At 46.0% G+C, this 22,640-nt stretch overlaps 1 protein-coding gene across 2 annotated transcripts in view; it reads right to left on the bottom strand.

The window, feature by feature from the left end:
* Nucleotides 1-416: 416 nt before the first annotated feature.
* Nucleotides 417-22,640, bottom strand: part of VSTM4 (V-set and transmembrane domain containing 4) — an 89,976-nt gene continuing 67,752 nt past the window's right edge. For both annotated transcript variants that reach the window (XM_083146093.1, XM_083146094.1), the window contains exons 7-8: nt 3,127-3,173; nt 417-3,036 (exon numbers count right to left, since the gene is read on the bottom strand). In XM_083146093.1, coding sequence (XP_083002219.1) covers nt 2,884-3,036; nt 3,127-3,173 — 200 coding nt within the window. In that variant the 3' untranslated portion in view covers nt 417-2,883. The remainder of the gene's footprint in view (nt 3,037-3,126; nt 3,174-22,640) is intronic.

Here is a 22,640-nt window from a genome sequence, read left to right as displayed (position 1 = left end):
GTCCAGGTGGGTCCCTGGGGGTCTACATTAGTTGAGCTGTTGCCTCAAGTTGAGCAAGCAGGGCAGGTGGCCTTTGAGATTTTTGTTTGGTCAATGTAAAGGCAGGGAGAATAGCTCTGCATTTGTGAGTTTCAAATGGATGCGGATGGTGGCAGTAGACCCTGTCCATACCAATAGGGCAGAAGGCCATTAAGAAATGTTTATTTTTATTAGTTCTGGATTATATTTAAATAACTGTTTTTCTTTCCACCACCATAGTTTTAGAGGAGGGAAGTTTTTCATTTCAGATTAGATATAAATAAGCCTTCATCTTTAATAGCTGACTCCTTTTACCACAATTACAGTTGTCTGAGTTGTTATTTTAGAGTTAAGATGTGGTGTCAAGGATGTGCATTGACACTATCGGCTGTGGAACGTCTGTTTATATGATTTTATTTCAGTGGAATTAAATTGAACTTCATACCAAATACAACTCAATCATTAGTAAATATACCCCTAGGGGGTACATTTTATAAAGTATGAGTTTTTAGAAGTGAGAGATGTTGCCCATAGAAACCAGATTTTATTTATCATTTATCTAGCACCTTCTAGAGGATAATAGAGAGAATCTGATTGGTTGCTATGGGCAACATCTCTCACAAAGCTCACATTTTAGTAAATTTACCCCTTAGATTATTTGGTACTTGTTTCCTAGAACGGCACCCACGATTTCCATTGTATGGGCTCTTAAAAATCTCATCGCATCGCATCCCCCTGGAATATTGCGGCATGCGATGCGATGCAATTCGATTTTTTAATTTTTCAAGCACCCATGCCATGAGATGTGATGGGTGCTTACAATGAGATGTAACCCCCAGTATCCACGCCATCCCGAAGTGTGGCGAGCGCAGCGGTGCGCGTCCTCCGACCTTTTCATACCCCCACTATCCACGTCGGCGTGGAGTTGATTTTAGATAGTGTGGCGAGCGCAGCACGAGCCCGAAGCGTGAAGTGCCCCGCGAGGGGACACGGATTACTTTCCGCGTACGCTCGCCATGCTTTGGGCTCGTATTCGTGTCTGCTCGCCACGCTTCGGGTACCGCCGCCCCTCGCCACACTTCGGGATGTCGTAGATACTGGGGGTTACATCTCATTGTAAGCACCCATCACATCTCATGGCATGGGTTCTTGTACAATTAAAAATCGCATCGCATCCCATTTGCTGGCATGCGATGCTATGCAATTTTTAATTGTACAAGCATTGGATCGCACGCATCACACACCACTAAATAAGGTACACGATTCCATGGGATGGGCGCCGTGCTAGGAAACAAGTACCGATTACTTTAGTCAAAGGGAACCTAATGGTCATTCATTCTTATCTAAATATTGGAGAGCTACAGTAGGAAATCTTTGCAACTGCAATTTCCACTAGTTCTGCTGTAATAAAACAATAATGTGTGTGGAGTTTTGGACTTCTAGCTCACCAATCATGCTGACCAAAGCCAGTCTCGTTGACTTCAGGAAATGAAAGACATATGCCTTAGATGTCTTAGCACTTCAGTCATGAGTTTGGCATTTTCATATAAACAGACTAAGCAAACCCAATAGAACAGCCAGAAGAAAGACTTTTAGCATATGATACTCCATATAAAACTATATACAAGGGGCAAGAGTCAAATTAATTACATTTCTTAAATAAAAAAAAATAACATGAATTTAATGAAAAAGTAAAAAGTAAGAAATTAGTTATTTTTGATTAAACACAGATACCATTATTTCTTTCCCTGCACATTTTCACTGAAACCCAGTGATGTTAAACTATAGGGGCCTACACATGTTGAGATGTTGCCAAGCAATCAGAGCAATGTACATTGCTCAGCATCACTCAGCAAGATTGCTTAGCACACATCACTGCACAGGAGAGAGAAAAAGGTTGGGAAACATTGCTCTAGTCGACATGGTCAAAAGGTTGACACAAGCAAAATAGCAACATGTGAAAAGGTCGACGTTAGTTTTCATGTTTTTGTGTCTCTGTTGACATTTGTTAACAACAGTGGCGGAACTTGTGGGTGGTGAGTCCAGGTGCAAAAATATAATTTGAGCCCTTACAACCTATTACACAATATGCGACACGGCCGTGGGTGACATGGGGAGGCAAAGTGTGACAGGAAAAAACGATGGGTGACAGGAAGAGGGTGACAGGCGCAGTAGTGGACCGCTCAGTCCTTCACTAATGGTACAGATAGGGCCATTCTCCTTGTTTCCGCCAGAGCACCATATCTGTATAGCTGGCACCCCATTGCCGTGAATGTGCACGCACCCCATCTCATGTGCATGCACCCCATTCTGGCAGGTAGCACAGGACGGTGCATGGCACTAGTCCATCTGTAGTTCCGCCTCTGGCTTCCGGCCTGAGGCCATTTTGCTAGGCACACTTTACCATTTCTGATTCTAGTCCACGTAGATCATAAAGTATAAACGAGTCATCTGGATGAAAAAAAATTGCTTGTGTCGACCATAGTCTGGCAATAGTCCATCTGTAGTCCATATGTCAGTGTTGACCTAGTGCATGTCAACCTTTTGCCTGTCGACCAATAATGGTCGAACTGCTTGCTGTCAACCTATCAACCAAAACCACTGAACAAGAATACATATTACTATTATTTTATAAATACCATTGCAACTAAATAACTTTTGCATTGTATTGATTCACTTGTTGCAGTTATATACTGTACACAATACTTTAACAGTAATACTGCCAAAAAAAAAAAAAAACCCGGCAATGCATACTGTATGTTTGGCTCAACTTAGATTATGAAAGCTTTGTGAACTCTCCAGTTTTCAGATATCAGGTTGTTTTTCTTGTGTGGTTGATTTTATGTAAACTAGGTAGCTCTTGGCTTATTCCCTGCATGGGGGAATCTGTTTCTGCAAAGAACTTTCTGAAAACAGTATCTGTGCATATACTGTACTCGACGTGGTATCCTTCACAGGTGGTATAGGTTTTATAATCTCCAGTTCTGCATAGGTTAAACCTTCCTCCACAAGCTTGGGCTGAGAAAAACAAGGACAAATATTATTTATTTCCAAAATGTTTTGTGCTTTATTTAATGATACAGATTTCAATTCATTTTAAATTCTTACCAACAGGAAAATCTGCTGAGAGCTCTTTTTCAAGCTGACTAGAGGTCCTGCAAATACAGAGACATATAGGTTTCCACTCTGAAATAATGACATTATTTTTATATTGATATCACCACTGTTTTAATACTGTCTTTTATGCCACTGTGTTTTAGTCTTTTTTATATTTTTTTCCTGTAGCAACCACTGTACTAAATGCTATACTGTACCTCTGCAATTCGCACATCCTGCCAGCAGTGTGCCCCAAACAAATGCTTCGAATACAGTACTACACGCTGATCTACAAATATGGCTTGGGTCCTTGCATGGCTTATTTCCCACAGTTTAACCTTGGTAGGGCAGGGGCGTAGGAGCACCAGCTCCAGGCAGCGAGAGGTCAAAGGGCGCCGGAGTCGTGCAGCCCGCACCTCCGCCCACTCCCTGAGTCCTTAAGGACAACACAGGCGGTGTGTGACAATGTGTAATGGTGCAGTGTGTCTAAGGGGCTCTACCTGGAACGGTGTGTCGAAAAAGGGCTCTACCTGGCACAGTGTGTGTGGTATAATGTGAATTGGTACTAATATGTGGCAATGTGGCAATGTCTCTTTCCCACAAAGCCATACCCTACATTTGCACTGCACTACATTACACTGCCCATATTTTGTGTGTGTGTAAAGGGGGGGGGGGGGGGGGGGTGATTAGCACATCAATTCCTTTTCGGGCACATGGCACCAAAATGTCTAGTTATGGAATTACTGCTGCTAGGCACATTATATGTATAAATAGCACTACTACTACAGGAACTATACAAAAAAGCGTTTTAAGGGCGTCTCCATAAACATGCTGGGCTTGTCGATGCCTGCCTGGGGCAGTATTGACTGCCACAAATTCAGGCTGCAATGGCCATCTAAAAAGTAAATATTGACTTACTTTTCAGACCGAAGGATGCAGAAAGCATTCGATGGTCAGCAATCATCGAATGATTTATCTACCGGATGGCCGCTTGCGAGGGTTTGTGTTCTCGTTCGTATCCGCTCTTTAAAGGTGCCGATATACGGTGAGATTTTTCCTGTGTGTTTTGTACTAAATCGCATCGGATCGCACGCAATTTGCATGTAATTTGCGTGTGATGCGATGTGATCAGGAGGCAGTACAAAAAGTATAAGCAGCACATACTTTTTGTACTGTGCGTGTCACGACTGAAGGGCTGGATGAAGTCGTGTGGTGTGTAGCGACTGGAGACGGACCAGATGATGAAGGATTAAATCGTGCAGGTTTAATAATAGAATTCATAAATGGAAACAATACACACTTGAATACTTTCTTAAAGTGGCAGTTAGTGATAAACAATACTTGAGCCAGTAAGGCACTTTAGAAGAAGAAAGTTCATTTGAATAATGACAGTTCAAATAGCATAGGACGGCAGGCTGGGGTCTTGAAGAATAAGAGGATCCGGAAAGAGAATGTACTTGATGGTAAATGAAGGATCCTTGAAGACTGGAAGAAGATGAATGATGAATGAAGATTGAAGAATTGCTTGGAAGCAGGAGACTTGAAGGGCTAGGCCAGGAAGCTCAGGGATACAGGCAGAGACCAGACTGTGGAGAGAACTGGCAGCGATGGGGTTAAGCAGCAACCTAGACCAACACAGAGCACGAGCAAGGCACCAAGGTCAGGAGAGGTGAGTCAGAGAGCCGGAGTCAGCTGGGAGCTGTGAACGCCTCTGGAGACTCTTTGCACTGACACTGAACAGCCCTAGGCAGATCCCCTATATCCCAAGAGGGCGGCTGCCATTGGCTGTCAGGTCAGTATGGGAGGAAACCTCAGACCTGGGCCAATCTGCTATTTTGCCCTTAACCAAGATGGCGGCGCCGGCCTCCCGGCACCATTACAGCACACACTGCTACACCTGTCGATGTCCCACGCTGCCTGCTGCCCACCAGACTGCCGCTGCCCGCTGCCGCTGACCCGGAGACCACTACACGCTAGCCGACGGCGGGCGCGGACGGGTGAGTAATATGCCCGCCGCGCACCGCCGCGGCTGAGTGTGACAGTACCCCCCCTTTTCTGGGTGACCCCAGGGCACCTACGCACCTTATGTGGGTTCCTTTGAAAGAATTGCCTCACCAGACGGGGAGCATGGAGATCTGCAGCATCAACCCAGGAGTTCTCCTCAGGACCGAATCCAAGCCACTCCACCAGATACTGCAGATGGGCATTGCGACAACGTGAGTCGATGATGCGTCTCACTTCGAACTCAATCTCTCTTTCAGAACCAATCTTGGGCGGTTTGGGCACCTTCTTTTGATACAAGTTCAATCTCAAGGGCTTTAGAAGAGACACATGAAAAGAATTTGAGATCTTCAGGGAAGAAGGAAGCTGTAGTCTGTATGCAACAGGATTAATAACTTGCGTGATTGGGAACGGTCCGATGAATCGGGGAGCCAGCTTCATGGATGGTAACCGAAGGCGTATGTGGCGGGTAGACAGCCACACTCGATCTCCAACCTTCAATTTGGGAGCCGCTCTTCTTTTCCTGTCCGCCATCCTTTTGTATCGAGCGGATGCTTTGAGGAGAGCGGTATGAACATCTGACCAGATTTTCGCAAACCGTTGTAAAGAAGCAGCAGCTGCAGGAACATCGGATGAAGATAAGTCTGAGAAATCTGGAGATCGGGGATGTTTGCCAAAAACAGTAAAAAAGGGAGTGGTGCCGGAGGATGAATGATAAGAATTATTGTGCGCATATTCCGCCCAAGGCAGAAGATCGACCCAGTCGTCTTGAGAAGAAGAGATGAATAAGCGAATGAAGGCTTCCAGGTCTTGGTTGACCCGTTCCGTCTGCCCGTTGGTTTGTGGGTGGAATGCAGTGGAGAACTTGAGTTTGACTTGTACAGCGGAACAGAGAGCCCTCCAAAACTTTGCAACGAATTGCACTCCACGGTCAGATATAATCTCTTTGGGCAACCCATGAAGTTTGAAGATTGTGGAGATGAAGAGCTGAGCCAGAACTGGAGCGGATGGAAGACCTTTCAATGGGAAGAAGTGCGCCATTTTTGAGAACCGGTCAACCACCACCCAGATTACCGTATGCCCTTTGGAGGGAGGAAGTTCACAGATAAAGTCCATAGACAAGTGGGACCATGGTTCTGTAGGAATGGCTAGAGGTAGAAGAGGACCGGCAGGAGATGTTCTGGGGGACTTATGCTGGGCGCACTTTACACAGGAAGCGACAAAGCTGGTTACATCTTGACGAATGGTGGGCCACCAATATGAACGTAACAGGAACATTAGGGTCTTCTGTGCACCAGTATGTCCTGCAAAACGGGAAGCGTGTGCCCAGGACAGCACTCTTTTGCGAAGATTGAGGGGAACAAAGGTTTTGCCTGGAGGAGGTGAAGGTTGGACCGTAACTTGAGCAAAAACCAGAGGGTCGAGGATTGGTCGAGGAGGAGTCTCTAGGTCGGCCGGAGTCTCGAAGGAGCGTGAAAGGGCATCGGCCTTGGCATTCATCGACCCGGGTCTGAATCTGATCTGGAAATCAAATCGTTCGAAGAACATGGCCCAGCGGGCTTGACGAGCAGTAAGACATTGGGCATGCTTGAGAAATGAGAGATTCTTATGGTCAGAGTATACCGTGATCTTATGTCGTGCCCCCTCCAGGAGGTACCGCCACTCCTCCAACGCTAACTTTACTGCTAGTAACTCTTGCTCCCCAATGGGGTAATTTTTCTCTGCTGGAAGAAACTTCTTAGAGTAGAAAGCACAGGGGTGAAGTTCCTGGTCCTCTCCTTTCTGTGACAAGATTGCCCCGACTCCCTCTGAGGATGCATCCACCTCGATAATGAAGGGTTTGTCGAGGTTCGGCTGAAGAAGAATTGGAGCAGAGACGAATGCATTCTTTAGTTGTTGGAAAGCTAGCGAGGCTTCGGGTGGCCACTGACTAGGATCTACTCCCTTGCGGGTTAGAGCTGTAAGGGGTGCAGCAAGGGTGGAGAAGTCCCGGATGAAGCGACGATAATAATTTGAAAAACCCAGGAACCTCTGGATACCTTTGAGCGTGGTAGGCGCTGTCCAGTCTTGGATGGCTCTTACTTTCTCTGGGTCCATCTCTATCCCAGTGCTGGTGAGGATGTGGCCAAGAAATGGAATGGAAGTGACCTCGAAGACGCATTTGTCTAGCTTGCAGAACAATTGATTTTGGCGTAGACGGCGCAGGACTTCAGATACAGTTTGACGATGGAGATGAAGGTTAGGAGAGAATATGAGGATATCATCGAGATACACCACGACAGAATGATACAGTAAGTCCCGAAATATGTCGTTTACAAACTGTTGGAAGACGGCCGGGGCATTGCAAAGGCCAAATGGCATCACCAGGTATTCGTAGTGGCCATCCCGGGTGTTGAAAGCCGTCTTCCACTCGTCACCGGAACGGATTCGGATCAAGTTGTACGCCCCTCTCAGATCCAGTTTGGTAAAAATAGACGCCCCTCTGATCTTATCGAAGAGTTCGGTGATGAGGGGTAATGGGTAGCGGTTCTTGATTGTGATATCGTTGAGACCCCTATAGTCGATACATGGCCGGAGAGTCCCATCTTTTTTTTTAACGAAGAAAAACCCCGCTCCGGCTGGCGAGGTGGATGGACGAATGAAGCCTTTATTCAAGTTTTCACGAATGTAGTCAGACATAGCCTTGGTCTCGGGTAGAGATAAGGGGTAGATACGACCCCGCGGTGGAAATTTCCCGGGTACCAACTCTATCGGACAGTCCCAAGGACGATGAGGGGGCAGAGAATCGGCACCTCCCTTGCTGAAGACATCAGAAAAAGAATGGTATGGTGTGGGTATAGACAAGGGTGAAGCTGGTGAAGACGGAAGACTGGAACCTCCCTTTTCTTGAGGATTCATTTGATTGAGTGGAATGATACGAGTCATGCAAGTGGTTAAACAGTTCGTACCCCAGGCCTTGATCTCCATGCTGGTCCAATCAATATGAGGATTGTGTTTAGCGAGCCATGGTAGACCCAGGACCACCTGGTGTGATGACTGAGGAAGAACTAAGAACTCTAGAGTCTCTTGATGTAGAGCACCCACTAGGACTGTCACTGGATTGGTTTGAAGGGTGATTTGCCCACTACAGATACGACTCCCATCCACTGCAGTGAGAACCAGGGGATGGGTCAAGGGTTGTACTGCCAGGGAGTGTTGAAAGACGAAAGATGAAGAAAGAAAGTTTCCTGCCGCTCCGGAATCCAATAGGGCCTGGACTTTATTTTCCCCTTGAGGGCACACAATGGTAATTGGAATGGTGGAAACAGCTGAGGAGGGAGATGAAAGCAAGACTCCTAACCGGGCCTCCCTCGGGGAGGTTAGGAGCGGCCGTTTCCCGGACGCAATGGACAGGAGGACAGTAGATGGGCAGCACACCCGCAGTACATGCAGAGATTCTCCCGTCGTCTACGGGACTTTTCTTCCTGTGAGAGCCGAGAACGATTGATCTGCATAGGTTCATCAGGTGGTGTAGTTGTGGAAGGACTTGGTCTAGGAACGGGAACAGCATTTGGGGTGAAGCGAGGGCGAAGACGATCAGAGCGATTTCTCTCTAGTTGGCGTTCCTGCATCCGTAGATCTACTTTGTTGCACAGAGAGATGAGCTCGATCAAGGTAGCCGGGAAGTCACGAGTAGCTAATTCATCCTTGATACGACCTGCCAGCCCATTCCAGAAGGCGGAGAGGAGAGCCTCTTCGTTCCATTTTAATTCTGAGGCCAGGGTCTGGAACTGCACAACATACTGTCCCACCGATCGGCTACCCTGGCGAATCCTCAGGATTTCAGTGGCGGCAGAGGACACTCTGCCAGGGTCATCGAAGATGCGACGAAAAGAGGTAATAAAAGCTTCATAATCATTGAGCAGGGGGTCAGAGCGTTCCCAGAGAGGGGACACCCAGTCCAGAGCTGACCCTGCCAGGAGAGATACAATATAGGCCACCTTTGCCTTGGAGGTTGGGAAGTGAGATGACTGCAAGGTGAAGTGGACATCACATTGGTTCAGGAACCCACGGCATGCCCTTGGCGAACCATCATACTTGCTAGGAGTAGGGAGTTGCATGTGATGAGGAACTACGGATCCTGGTGTGGAAACAGGAACTGGAATCTCTGGCGCTGGAGCAACCGACACTGAGGGAGCCGCCTGGGGCGGGGACAAGGCCTGAAGAAATTGAGCCACTTGGCGTTGGGTAGTTTCCACTTGTTCAAGACGAGTCACGATACCTTGAAAGACGTCCGCCATGGAAGCCTGTACTTCACCCGACTCCATCGGGTCAGTGCAAACTGTCACGACTGAAGGGCTGGATGAAGTCGTGTGGTGTGTAGCGACTGGAGACGGACCAGATGATGAAGGATTAAATCGTGCAGGTTTAATAATAGAATTCATAAATGGAAACAATACACACTTGAATACTTTCTTAAAGTGGCAGTTAGTGATAAACAATACTTGAGCCAGTAAGGCACTTTAGAAGAAGAAAGTTCATTTGAATAATGACAGTTCAAATAGCATAGGACGGCAGGCTGGGGTCTTGAAGAATAAGAGGATCCGGAAAGAGAATGTACTTGATGGTAAATGAAGGATCCTTGAAGACTGGAAGAAGATGAATGATGAATGAAGATTGAAGAATTGCTTGGAAGCAGGAGACTTGAAGGGCTAGGCCAGGAAGCTCAGGGATACAGGCAGAGACCAGACTGTGGAGAGAACTGGCAGCGATGGGGTTAAGCAGCAACCTAGACCAACACAGAGCACGAGCAAGGCACCAAGGTCAGGAGAGGTGAGTCAGAGAGCCGGAGTCAGCTGGGAGCTGTGAACGCCTCTGGAGACTCTTTGCACTGACACTGAACAGCCCTAGGCAGATCCCCTATATCCCAAGAGGGCGGCTGCCATTGGCTGTCAGGTCAGTATGGGAGGAAACCTCAGACCTGGGCCAATCTGCTATTTTGCCCTTAACCAAGATGGCGGCGCCGGCCTCCCGGCACCATTACAGCACACACTGCTACACCTGTCGATGTCCCACGCTGCCTGCTGCCCACCAGACTGCCGCTGCCCGCTGCCGCTGACCCGGAGACCACTACACGCTAGCCGACGGCGGGCGCGGACGGGTGAGTAATATGCCCGCCGCGCACCGCCGCGGCTGAGTGTGACAGTGCGATGAGATGCCTGCAGGAGTGCGCATCGCATCGCACCGTGTATGGGCACCTTAACACTTTACTTGCTCCTCACCTTTGATAAATTTGCCCGTTGACAAAAGAAACGCTTTAGCAAGTACCATATATTTTCTAATTTGGACTTTAGAGGCTATTCTTGGATGCCCCTCATTTGACCAGCTCTTTTCCATTGCCCCACGCTCTCTTGGTGATCTGCAGCCATAACCAACTCTATTGGGAAACCACCACCTGCTCAATAACCTGCAACATTGTGAGGACGCTTCCAAAATCAATAGGAATAAAGCATCCTCCACCGGTTTTGAATCATGCAAGGTACATGGACACCCATCAAACTGGTTCGACTCCTCAACAGATCATCTTTGGGTAATCAAGCCCTCTGATAACAAAGAGCACAATAGGAACAAGCGGGACCCCATTAAGTATAAAGCTTCTTTATTTGTCCTATATATTTTTTTTATATATGTTTTAATTGATATTATTAACGTGTACTTGTTTACATCATGTATCATTATTGTTTTTTTTTTATTGAACTTAATGCAGTCTTTATGAGACAGAAATAAATTGCAATACTCAATTGACCCCACAATCATTATTATATGATAATATTTGTTACATTATTATTTAAACAATTTTTAGTGCTCCACCTTCTTTTTGCTTTGTTTCTTATCCCTCACTAGTGTGATGTGGGGGGGGGGGGTAGTTGTTTGGACTTGCTTAGGGGTGTCCTGTGCTCTAGACTTGAACCCTTAGAACAGGGGTCCCAAACTGTGTGCCGTGGCATACTTGGTTGACTTGTTACCTGGACGTGGCTGGTAAGCCCATAACCTTGGGCAAGATTACAGTATGTAAAAGGCCTCTATGTAAATGCAAAATGTATAGCAAACTATGCTACGTTTCTAGTTAGTTTTGTGTGAATAGTGCACCTATGCTGTAAGCCTCTATGATTGATTCGGCATCTGCATGTAATCGCTATTGGGGACACGCCAGCAGCACTCCAATAAAATGCCCATAAAAAGCCCCCTGTGTCTACTTACTCACTTCCCTGTCACTGTCTGAAAGCACCCAATACAAAACATTTCTGAGTCTGCATTTCTCTCATGTACTTCATTCACAACTCCGAATCTGCATACCAAATCCAGACGCATACACAGGCCCTTATTCTGGTTCCTTCTCAAATGGACAAAACCATGTGCACTGCAGGGGGGGGGGGGGGGGCGGGGGGGGTTGGGCAGATGTAACGTGCAATATAGATCTCATTTTGAAGTAAAACCATACCAAATCTCTCTGCACATGTTGCATCTGCCCCCCCCCCCCCTTCAGTGCCCATGGTTTTGTCCATTTGAGAAGGAATTTGCCATTGCGAGTGAACCAGACTAAGGGCCACAGTGCGACCAAATCTGTGCACACAAAGAAGAATCCAGATTTTTCCGGCAGCCCCCTGCATCCTGCATGTTTCTTAGTGATGCGTGCAGAATGAGGAATTATTATATTTATAGGGAATTGCAATACTTTATGGTGTGAGTGGTGCTCAATGGTGCAGACCAATCGTGGCATTTAGAGGTGGAGCTAGTGATTTTCAGCCCAGCTGAAGCAGGCAGTATGGGTGACATTCTATGGGATGAGATAATTAGACTTTGGCGAGTTGTTTCGCAAAAACGGCCGAAATCGCATTTTTTTCCATTTTCGCATATTTAATGAGCTGCAAAAATGTGAAAAAAGTGCGATTTTGGCCAACAAGTTGGACACACTGGAAATGCGATGGCTGCTTTTCGCAGCACATCGCATCCAGATGTTTTCACATGAAAAAGTATACAAATCGCATATTTAATGGTATGCGATTTGTATAAAGTGTGTCTATAATTCGCCCAAAAATCAGACCAGGTTATGATGGGCGAATTAGCCAGAATCACAATGATCTGTGCAGGGTTCTGGTGTAAAAAATAGTTTAAACAGTTAAAATAAAAAAAAAAACCAGCGCGGGGTCCCCCGCCAGAGCATAACCAGCCCCGGGCTCATTGAGCCGGTGCTGGTGACATAAAATCAGGGTCCCCGACAAATAGGGGTCCCCTTGATTTAATGAAACCAGCACCAGGCTCAAGGTCGGCGCGCGCTGGTTCCCGAAATACGGGGGACAAAATGACTAGGGGTCCCCCGTATTTTAAGAACCAGCACCAGACCCAACCAGCCAGCAGGGTAATGCCACAGCCGGGGCCCTTTAATGCCCTGCATGCTGGGACTTGTGGTTCTCCAAGTCCCAGCATGTGGGGTAGGCTTGCTGGGACTCATAGTTCTACAGTAGAAAACAATAGTTTTGATTCTATTTTTTACACTTTCCATCAGCCCGATGCCCACCGTCCAGGGGCATCGGGGACAGCCCCGGACTTTCAGCATGGGCTGGTAAGTCCTGGAGGGGGGGACCCCTTCATTGGGGGGGTCCCCACTTCCCCAGGACTCCTGCCCATGCTGACCAGCCACGGGGATAATGCTTTGGCCGCGGGACCTTATATAATAAGTGTCCCCCGGCTGTGGCATTACCCTGCTGACTGGTTGGGTCTGGTGCTGGTTCTTAAAATACGGGGGACCCCTAGTCATTTTGTCCCCCATATTTCGGGAACCAGCCAGCGCCAGACCTTGAGCCTGGTGCTGGTTTCATTAAATCAAGGGGACCCCTATTTGTCGGGGACCCTGATTTTATGTCACCAGCACCGGCTCCATGAGCCCGGGGCTTGTTATGCTCTGGCGGGGGACCCCGCGCTGGTTTTTTTTAAATTTAAAATGCAATTTCCTGCAAATGTGCGATTTTCAGACATGAAAATCGCACATTTTCAGGACTAAAGAAATCGCACCAACTCGCACCTATTCGCACTATTTGGCCCGTTTTTCGCATCTCATTAAATATGCGAAAAACGGTCCAATCTTGCGATTTTCAAAAGTGCGAAGTGGTGCGATATGAAAACATGCGCATTTATCTCAATCCATAGAATGTCACCCTATGTGTCTTGTTTCCAAGCTTCTCCCAGACAAGAGATTTTAAAAGTTGGTAAATATGAATTGGATTGACATGTTAATTTTAATTTTACAACTTCCATTTTTGCTACTATAGTTTTTATTTTACAGAATTTTCTTTACTGTAACTATATGTACTTAATGAATCTATATTCTTTTATAATTGTAATACTGAGCATTGTTGCTAATGCTAAATTGCCTAGTCACATCAGTTTATTCTTATCCTAGACATTTTATTGCCATAAAACATAAACTTTACCTGAGACAGCAAATGCTTATACTATAAATGATTTAAATAATCCATTTGGCCTTGAGAAGATACTATCTCGAGTTTATGAATGGTAAACATATTATATTTAGACTGTCCAAAATGGTTCTGAATTTTGACTGCCCTTTTACAAAAATATTTCAATTATATTATGATAACTGTTACTAACATACCTTATCAGATTTAGGGGCAAAAGTAGCAAGCCTTTAAGAGTGATAAAATGGAGAAAGATAAATGACCAAACAACACAGCCTATAAACTGACTGATAGCAGCTTAGTGGCTGGCATTTTATCTCTCCATTTTATCACTCCCCAAGGCTTAGTACATCCAGGGCCAAGGAGTAAAGAGCGATGTGCCTGTAGATGGAGAATGGTGGGGAAAGTTGTGCTGCAGGGATGCAGAGCATAGCTGCCTACCCTCCTGCATTCTGCAGGAGACTCCCTGAAATAACAGCAATCTCCCTCTCTCCATCATTAGTCTAGCAATCTTCCTCATTTCACCTAGCCCACATTACACTGTTATATTTTTTGGGGGGCTAAAAAGGAATTCGAGATAGATACATTTACATTGAATCCTCAGCGCCATTTCTCAGCACTTTACCAAGTATAGTAGCTCTTACTAACTGCTTTGGGGCTCATCTACAGTACATTTGAATGTAAGTCATTTTAAATTACACACTAATGCTTCTAGGTTGTATGTTCATAATCTCTTTTCACAATCTCTCCATATATGGAACATGCCCTTTGGGTGGAGCATGATATGCCACCCTCAATGGGGCGCTGCGCAAAATTCTACTACCAACTATAATCTCCCTGTATAATATCCCAGAGTCTCCATCTGCATGCAGACGGAGAACCTGAACCCCTCCAAAAATGGCTGCCGCCTATTAGGAGAAAGGCGCTAGAGGTCTTCCAGTACCTCTAGCATCTGTCAGGGAAGCGCTGGCCTGGTATCCCTGCAACCTCTGGCAACTCCTGTAACCCCCCTTGGCGACAAATATTTAACCCCACATGTAACTTCTGTAAGTGGCACTACTGGGAGCATTATGTGTGTAAGCAGCACTACAGGGGGCATTGTGGGTGTAACTAGCACTATAGGTGGGCATTATGGGGGTTATTCTGGTTGACTCGCAAGGCTGCGAAGTCGCAGCATTGCAAGTCCACCAAAACCCACCCGCCGAATGTCTGGTCACCTGCTCCCCCCTCGCAGCGTGGGTTGGCCCACACAGGCTGCGAATAGATGTTTAGCATAAACATCCTTTCGTATGCCACGGGTAACCTCCCACATCTTTCGATGGTCATCGACCATCAAAAGATGTGGAAGGTGCACGCATATTAAAGTGACTTTAAAGTCACTTCCATATGCGTGTACGCTGGGACGGATATGGGCGGGCAGCTGACATCCAGTGATGACAGCTGCCAGCCCCCACACCCGCGTCCCCGCCTCATTACAATGAGAACACCCAGCGTTCTCATGGTAAAGCCCATGAATTGCTGGGCGTTTCCCCGCCCTTCTCTGCCCCCCGCTCACCTTGTAGGGTGTGCGTGCACCCAGCGAGCAGAATGTTTGTAGTGGGTGCACGCACCCTTTCTCTGCACATGCACAGAAACGCACAAGTGCAGACACACAACATCGGTCCTCTGAGAGCCGAATGAGTAAGAATAACCCCCAATACATATTCGGGGTTATACTTACTCATTCGGCCCTCAGAGGACCCATGTTGTGTGTCTGCGCTTGTGCGTTTCTGTGCATGTGCAGACAAAGGGTGCGTGCACCCACTGCAAACATGCAGTGTAAGCAGCACTACAGGGTGGGGTAGTGTATGCAAAATTTGTAATTACGGTGTGTGGCATAATGTGTAATGGGAAATTACCATAAGTGGGGATGCCAAAACATACAGTTGTATCGGGCACCATGTCATCTAGCTACTCCTCTCAGTCAGGGCAGCCGTGGGGGCTTGGCCTATGTGTGGGAGGTGTGGCACCCTCCCATGCTTAGGCCACACCCCCAAAATGTTTAGAGGGAGGTGCAAGAAAACTCAATAAACTCTAAACTCAGCAGCAGCAACAGCACACACCTTCAGCATGTGCTGACAGCAGGCTCAGCATAAGCTCTCACGCTGTAGAAGTGTGTGCTGCTGTTGCTGTCCGGGAGGGACGGAGGGGGAAGGGAGGGGTCGGACCAGGGCCGCGCCTCTCCAGCAAGCCTGGGCCCGGGTAATTAGTACCCACTCCCCCCCCTCCCTTCTTGGCTGCCCCGCTCTCAGTACATCACTCCCATTACTTCAACTGCTAAACACACTAGTCCCGTTCAGGGTCGTAATTAGGAGTGTGCAAAGAATACCATCATTGCCTCACAGCATCTGCCCCCTGGCACCTGCATGTGACTTACAATCTTCCTGCATCTCACCACACAGTTTTGCATGGACTATGCAGCGTCACTAATGTGACAAACTTACAACCCTGAACTTTACTGAAACATTGATGAACCTGCTGTACGTGACTTGGATATCAGCCTGCGTAAAAAGCAAATGACTAAAAAGCTGATATAAGTAAACCGCCATTAATCAAATACATTGCAACGATAACACTAACCCAAAAGCTGGGTACACACTAAACAACATGCAAACTATATGATATCACTCACGATTTCCCTTGAACTTGGGGCTCCTCGACAAACAATATTGTGTGCACGTACTTATGGATTTTACAAATGACCAATATATTGACCTAATGCAGCCCACACACGCACCGATCCCGGCGTGCGTTGTGGGCTTAACTAGCACACATAGCAATGCATCGTATGCCTTGTGCATACGATGTGCATGCGATGCGATGCTGTGCTAGAAAAAGCTAGTACAAAAAGTATGTGCAGCACATACTTTTTGTACTGTACGATGAGGTGCCGCGGGAGCGCGCACCCCATCGTACAGCATCGCACCGCCCGCATCGGTGCGTGTGTGTCCTCCTTTAGCCAGATCTGATCGCAGGGCAAATTTGTTCTCAAAATAGGCCATAACCATGTACACTGCACAAGGGGAAAATGTAGCATGTGCAGACGAGAGTTCGATTTCAGTGAGTTATTTTATTTCTGTGCAGGGTGAATAATGGTTGATTTTATTTTACACTGCAATTAATATTTCAATCTGAACACACCCCACCAAAATCTAACTCTACAGTGTATGTATATTACATCTGTTCCACCAACAGTGCAGCATAAGTTTGCCCATTTTGAGGACAAACTTTCAAGTCTGAATTAGGCCCTATATACTTGAATCATTTTGAGCCCGAAGCGTGGCGAGCGGACACGGAAAACTAAGCAAATAGCTTAGTGGGCGCCCAACTAACATATAAGTACCCCAAATTGTTTGATTTCTGCCTAATTTAAATACTAGGCAGGAGTTTGAGCAAGGGTGAACAGGACATTAGGAGGGGATAAGTAGATGATGCCCATTATAGCTATTTGAATTTATGCTCTTTGGCTAGTCAGGATAGGTTTATACTTGCTGAATCCTGATATATTACTTTGTTTTTGGTTTGCCTAAACAATGTGTCTACTTAATTGTCTTATGGTGGATCCTTTTCACTATCGCATTGTGGCATCATATGATGTGGCTGTCGTATCAGCTTGATAGGGTCCAGAATTAGAGACACTTGGGGTGATAGGATGCGATTTTTAGAAAGTTTCTAAAATCGAACATTATTGCATTTTCCAAAATCGGGAATATTTTTTAAAAAAAACGACTAATGGTATACGAATTTGCTGGTGAAAAGTGCAATATGTCGCATTTTTTGGTCATGAAAATGTGCAATTTTCAGTCATGAAATTGTGTGAATCAGTGGACATGTGCGATTTTGTAAACATGTTAGAGTGTGTTTTTGTGTAAAAAAAATTGAAAATGCTGGGAGTTAGTCCTGTAATTAGCGAGAGTCCGCTCCTTATTGGCTGGTGGGCAGGACTAACCCCTGGCATGTGGGAGGAGCCGCAAATGTAAACAAACATCAGACTTCTCACACAGGGGTACTGCCAGCCGGAGAAGACAGCTTTTGATCTGGGAGGCAAGCAAAGAAAAATGGTTTGTACCGGCGCTGGCTGAAACATACACTTGAGACGGTATATTGTTATAAATTTTACTAGATAAATCACAATATTGTACAAATAAATAAAAAGATATACATTTATAATAGAATTTTAAAAAGATGACTAATTTGTAGGGCTCAGTCTCTTCATACAAAGTGGTATATAAGGAATGAGAAAGTTATAACCAGCTGAATAAGGAAAGATATATTACCATCCTTGTAGATATCATTTGTATTCCAAGGGTTAATTTTGACCAATTGTTCCCAGTGCTCTGAATTTCAATGAGCTCAGGATTTCCTTATGGCTCACCTAGGTATCCAATTCAGGGATTATACTGAATCCCACAGCCGCAGCTTGATTCCTGGATCCAAATATGTGGTGTGCTGGTAGCAGGGATGGTTGGTGTAGGTCTCTGGGATGGGTTACCCCTTAGCTGGTCAATTGCTGGTGCTCAACGCGTTTCCCCGGTAAAGTAAATATCCGGCTTCCTCAGGAGCAAGTATTGAGTGTGTCCACAGTAGCTGGTTTTATACCACTACAGGTGTCTCATTAGTTGTCTCACCTGTGTGAGTAACGCCCACTATTTGTTTTTTTAAATAAACATTTCGATACAAAGCACAAAAAATACCATCTCAAGAACATTAAAAGAATACATAAGATATACTTAAACCAGCAAGATATACAAATGTATAATTATCTATATTTATCTATATTGTATATGGAGGCAGTCCTATATTAACCACAGATTAAATGCAAACACTGCATAGAAGTATATGTCAATCAGGCGATCTGGGAGGCGCCTGGTGAGTATGAGTATGATTTCTCTCAACAAGTACTCATTGGGATTCTACATGGAGAAGAGGACAGGCCTATGAGGGAATCCATAGGTAATGTTTGTGTGAATGTATGTAGTATGTAATAAAGCTATACTGTTCATGTGTGTGTGTGTGTGTGTGTGTGTGTGTGTGTGTGTGTGTGTGTGTGTATTTTATTTCAATATTTGTAATGTTGTAGAACTAAAAGACCTTTAATGGCGCCCATTCTGGGTCTTGTGGTTCTCCAAGCATGTGTGATTTTACCACAATTTGCATCCTATTAAGTTGGTGATTTCGGGAAATCGTGCAAATTTCTTTTTTTACTAAAAATCGCAAAAGTTGAAATATCTCATCCCATTAAATGTCACCCTTGAGATCATGCTGGATGAAGAAGTGGATGCTGCAGAGAGTTTCTCTCTCACACATTCGTCTGCTCATGGAGATTCGGGAGAACAACCCTGAGGACTAACGCAACTTCCTGAGCAGGGATGAAGCCACCGTCTAGGAGTTGCTGAGTTTGGTGATACTTTACATCCGGGGGCAGGACACTAAGCTGTGGAGGGTCATAACTGCTGAGGAGAAGGTCATCGCTATCCTGTGCTTCTTGGTGACTGACAAGCCCCTTGCAGACCATCTCCCCTCAAGCTTTAGGCTTTATCATAACAGAGACCTGCAAATCCACCATTACTATCCTGAAGCAGAAATACAAGAAGGTAAGAAAAACACCACACTTCTTGTGAAATAATTTTTTTTAATTAAACATGTAGAGATTGTGTAACGTCTTAAGATGATTTTTATCAAAACAACAAGACTATTATATATAGTGAAGATTTACAACATTAACATTATATAATGGCATACAAAAGGCAATGCAGATAGAACAAAAATATTCCCTATAAACTATAAATTGTAAAAAAAATGTAGCTGCCTCCAAGTCCAGCATTGCTGAATATACTGAGCTTTAAGTGCTTGCAGAATAGGTTGGTGGGAGCTGAGGGATTATTGGGACATGTCGTAGTAGGAGCTGTAGGAGTAGTAAGTGCTGTATGCACAGGGGTATGGGTCATAAAGTCTATGAAGGTCAACATATATTAGGTAGACAGGGCTTAGATTTACACCAAAATAAGTCAACATAGCTAAGGTCAACAGTTTTGAAATGCCGGCACAAGCATTAGGTCGACAATGGGAAGGTGAGTTTTTCATGTTTATTTTGTCACGAATTTCGATGTAAGTGGACATGGACACCGACATCAGTGGACACCGACATCAGTGAACCGCATCCCCTCGCATGGCTCACTGCACTCAACATGCTTCGGGTGCAGTATCTCGCTGCGCTCAGCACACTGCCTCCACGCCATAATGAATGGTAAGGTATGAAATACCGCCTGTCGGCACAAGTCGGCTCATAAAAAAACCGTGAAAAACCCATGTCGACCTTTTGACTGTCAACCTTCCCATTATTGACCTAATGCTTGTGTCAAACCTCCGACCTTGTCGACCTTAGCCATGTCAACCTAAGCACTGTCACCCTTTAGTGACCATATCACCTGCGCAGGCTTTTAACATATGCAGCCAGTATATTTTATTTTAATGTGTATACAATCTGAGACCGCCTATTGGGTTGTCCCATATGTAGATTACGTAACTCACGGGCGGGGCTCCCAAATAGGTTGATGTGGAAATCAAAGGACTATTGGAGAGGAAAGAATAGTTGCCAACTTTTTGCTGCCCTCTCTCTCCAGGAGAGGGCAGCCAGCTCACTGAAGCAGGGGGGCGGGGCCATTGCCGAGATGAAAAAAAGAGATGGGTCAGGGGCGGAGCCATGGATGGTCTGTCCTATTGGGGGCGTGTCTCGGGTGAATGTGTAATTTTAGCCCCGCTCCCTGCAGTGCAATGCCGGTATTTCAGGCATTGCATGCACTGCGGGGGAAGGGCTAAAATGCTGCGATCGCCTTATTTGACCTGCGCGGGGGGGGGGGGGGTGTTTTTCGGGGATATAGAGGGAAATGTGGGAGGGTTGCCCCCCTTTCTGGGGGGGCCATGAGGGGGACACGATATCCAGGACCCTCCCCGCCATTCCGGGAGGGTAGGCAACCCTGTGATTAGATCAATGCTGAATTAACTTTCTATTATCTAACATACAGTATATTTATTGAAATTATTTTTCATCCAGTGTTTAAGTTTTCTGTCATGTGATTACTAATCATGGCCTCCAGGGGGATCCAATGCCTATGAGATAATTAGACACAAGGATGATTGGCATGTATAATTCAGGTTATAAAGTTACACCCACTGGAATTAACACAGTGCTGGTTTAAGTAGGTCTCATCCAGAAACTCATGTATTGCTGTGAAATCGCTAGTCATTGGTTTGGTAATGAAATGATTTAGAAATACAAATGATTGTTATGTATATTGTACGGTCAGATGAGCCTGTAATTGGCACTAAACAATAGGCATGATTGATCATATGATATATTAAAGCAAAATACATAATATTCAACAACTTATATCATATAAGTTGCATGTACATTATAGTAATTCTTTTTTATGAAAATGATGTGACACTTTAGAGCCCCTATTTAATTCAATCAGTATGGCATATTGACACTTTAGGGAAGGCATTACATAATGGGATTGAAAAGATCTGTCATGTATGTGGTGGGTTGCTACTGTGTCATATCTGAGAAAATCGAATATGAACATGAGCAGTGGCGTAGCTACGTTTTGGGCGCCCCACCGCCATTAAGGGGGGGGGCGCCCCCACCCCCCCCGTCGCCGCCCCGCCGAGCACCCCAACCCCGCCGCCCATGCAAACTCCCCCTCAATCCCCCACAGCCTTACCTATCGCGCTGGTCCCGGCGGCTCCGTTCTTCTGCTGAGGACCACCAGAAAATGGCCGCCCCCATACAGCAGACAGTTTCAGAGAACTGTGTGCTATATGGGGGCGGCCATTTTGTGGTGGTCCTCAGCAGAAGAACGGAGCCGCCGGGACCAGCGCGATAGGTAAGTCTGCGGGGGATTAAGGGGGGGTTTAACTATAGCACCGCAGCCCCCGGCGCCCCCACATGCACAGCGCCCCCCCGCGGTGGCGGGGGCTGCGGTGCTATAGTTACGCCCCTGAACATGAGCGCATCCATTCATCATAGAAGACAGATATAATAGAATGCAGTGGATAAAGGTAGAGGATAAATGTGCAAACAAGTGTCCACATTTCTGCTGTTTCTTCTCATGGGGTCATTAGGTCGACAGCACTAAGGTCAACATGCATTGGGTTGACCAATATAGGTCGACATGCATCAAGGTAGACATGGGATTAGGTCGACAGGGTCATTAGGTCAACACATGCATTAGTTTGACATGACAACACATGCATTAGTTTGACATGTCGACAGACAAAAGGTCGACATGGGTTTTTTCACTTTTTTAGCTGATATGTGCTGACAGGTGGTATTTTGGGGCAGATGTACTGTATTAAGCTTTAACAAGAGATAAATGCAAGGGTGATAAGGAGAGATAAACGTCCAGCCAATCACCTGCTAACTGCCATGTTACAGGCTGTGTTTGAAAAAGTCAGTAAGGAGCTGATTGGCTGGACGTTTATCTCTTTTTATCACATTTGCATTTATCTCTTGTTAAAGCTTAATACATCTGCCCCTTTATGCCCTAACATCCACTAGGGTAGTGGTGTAAATATAGAGGGTGCAGGGGATGCAACTGCTATGGGGGGCCTCTTGATTTTATATTTTCAAATATTGCTCCCCATGCAGTGGCTGCGCTGAGCAGGTAACTCAGGCAGTAACGGCAGCACCGCGTAGAGACCCGGGCAGTGGCGGTGATGAGAGTAGAACCGGACAGTGGCTCCACCGAGCAGGAGAATGCGCCCAGAATGTAGACCCAACTAGTGGCTCCGACCAGCATGTGACTGCGCCTAGGAGTAAATGAGTAAATGAGAGAACTTCTACACGGACACATGACTAAACAAAGCAACATTGTATGGGTTAATGGGTGTTGGAACAGAGTTAGCAGTCAAAAAATGGGTGGCATACATTGGGTGGACAGCAACATTGGTGAGCAGCAGCCTGCAATGTTGTACCAGTAGGTAGCATTGCATACATACCAAATCGCACAAAATCGTCCAGTCCTGGAT

This window comes from Crinia signifera, chromosome 6, assembly GCF_055691185.1.
Source record: "Crinia signifera chromosome 6, ASM5569118v1, whole genome shotgun sequence".
NCBI classification, from domain to species: domain Eukaryota; kingdom Metazoa; phylum Chordata; class Amphibia; order Anura; family Myobatrachidae; genus Crinia; species Crinia signifera.
Note: the sequence above shows the minus strand (reverse complement) of the source record. Positions and strands in the feature narration are given on the sequence as shown.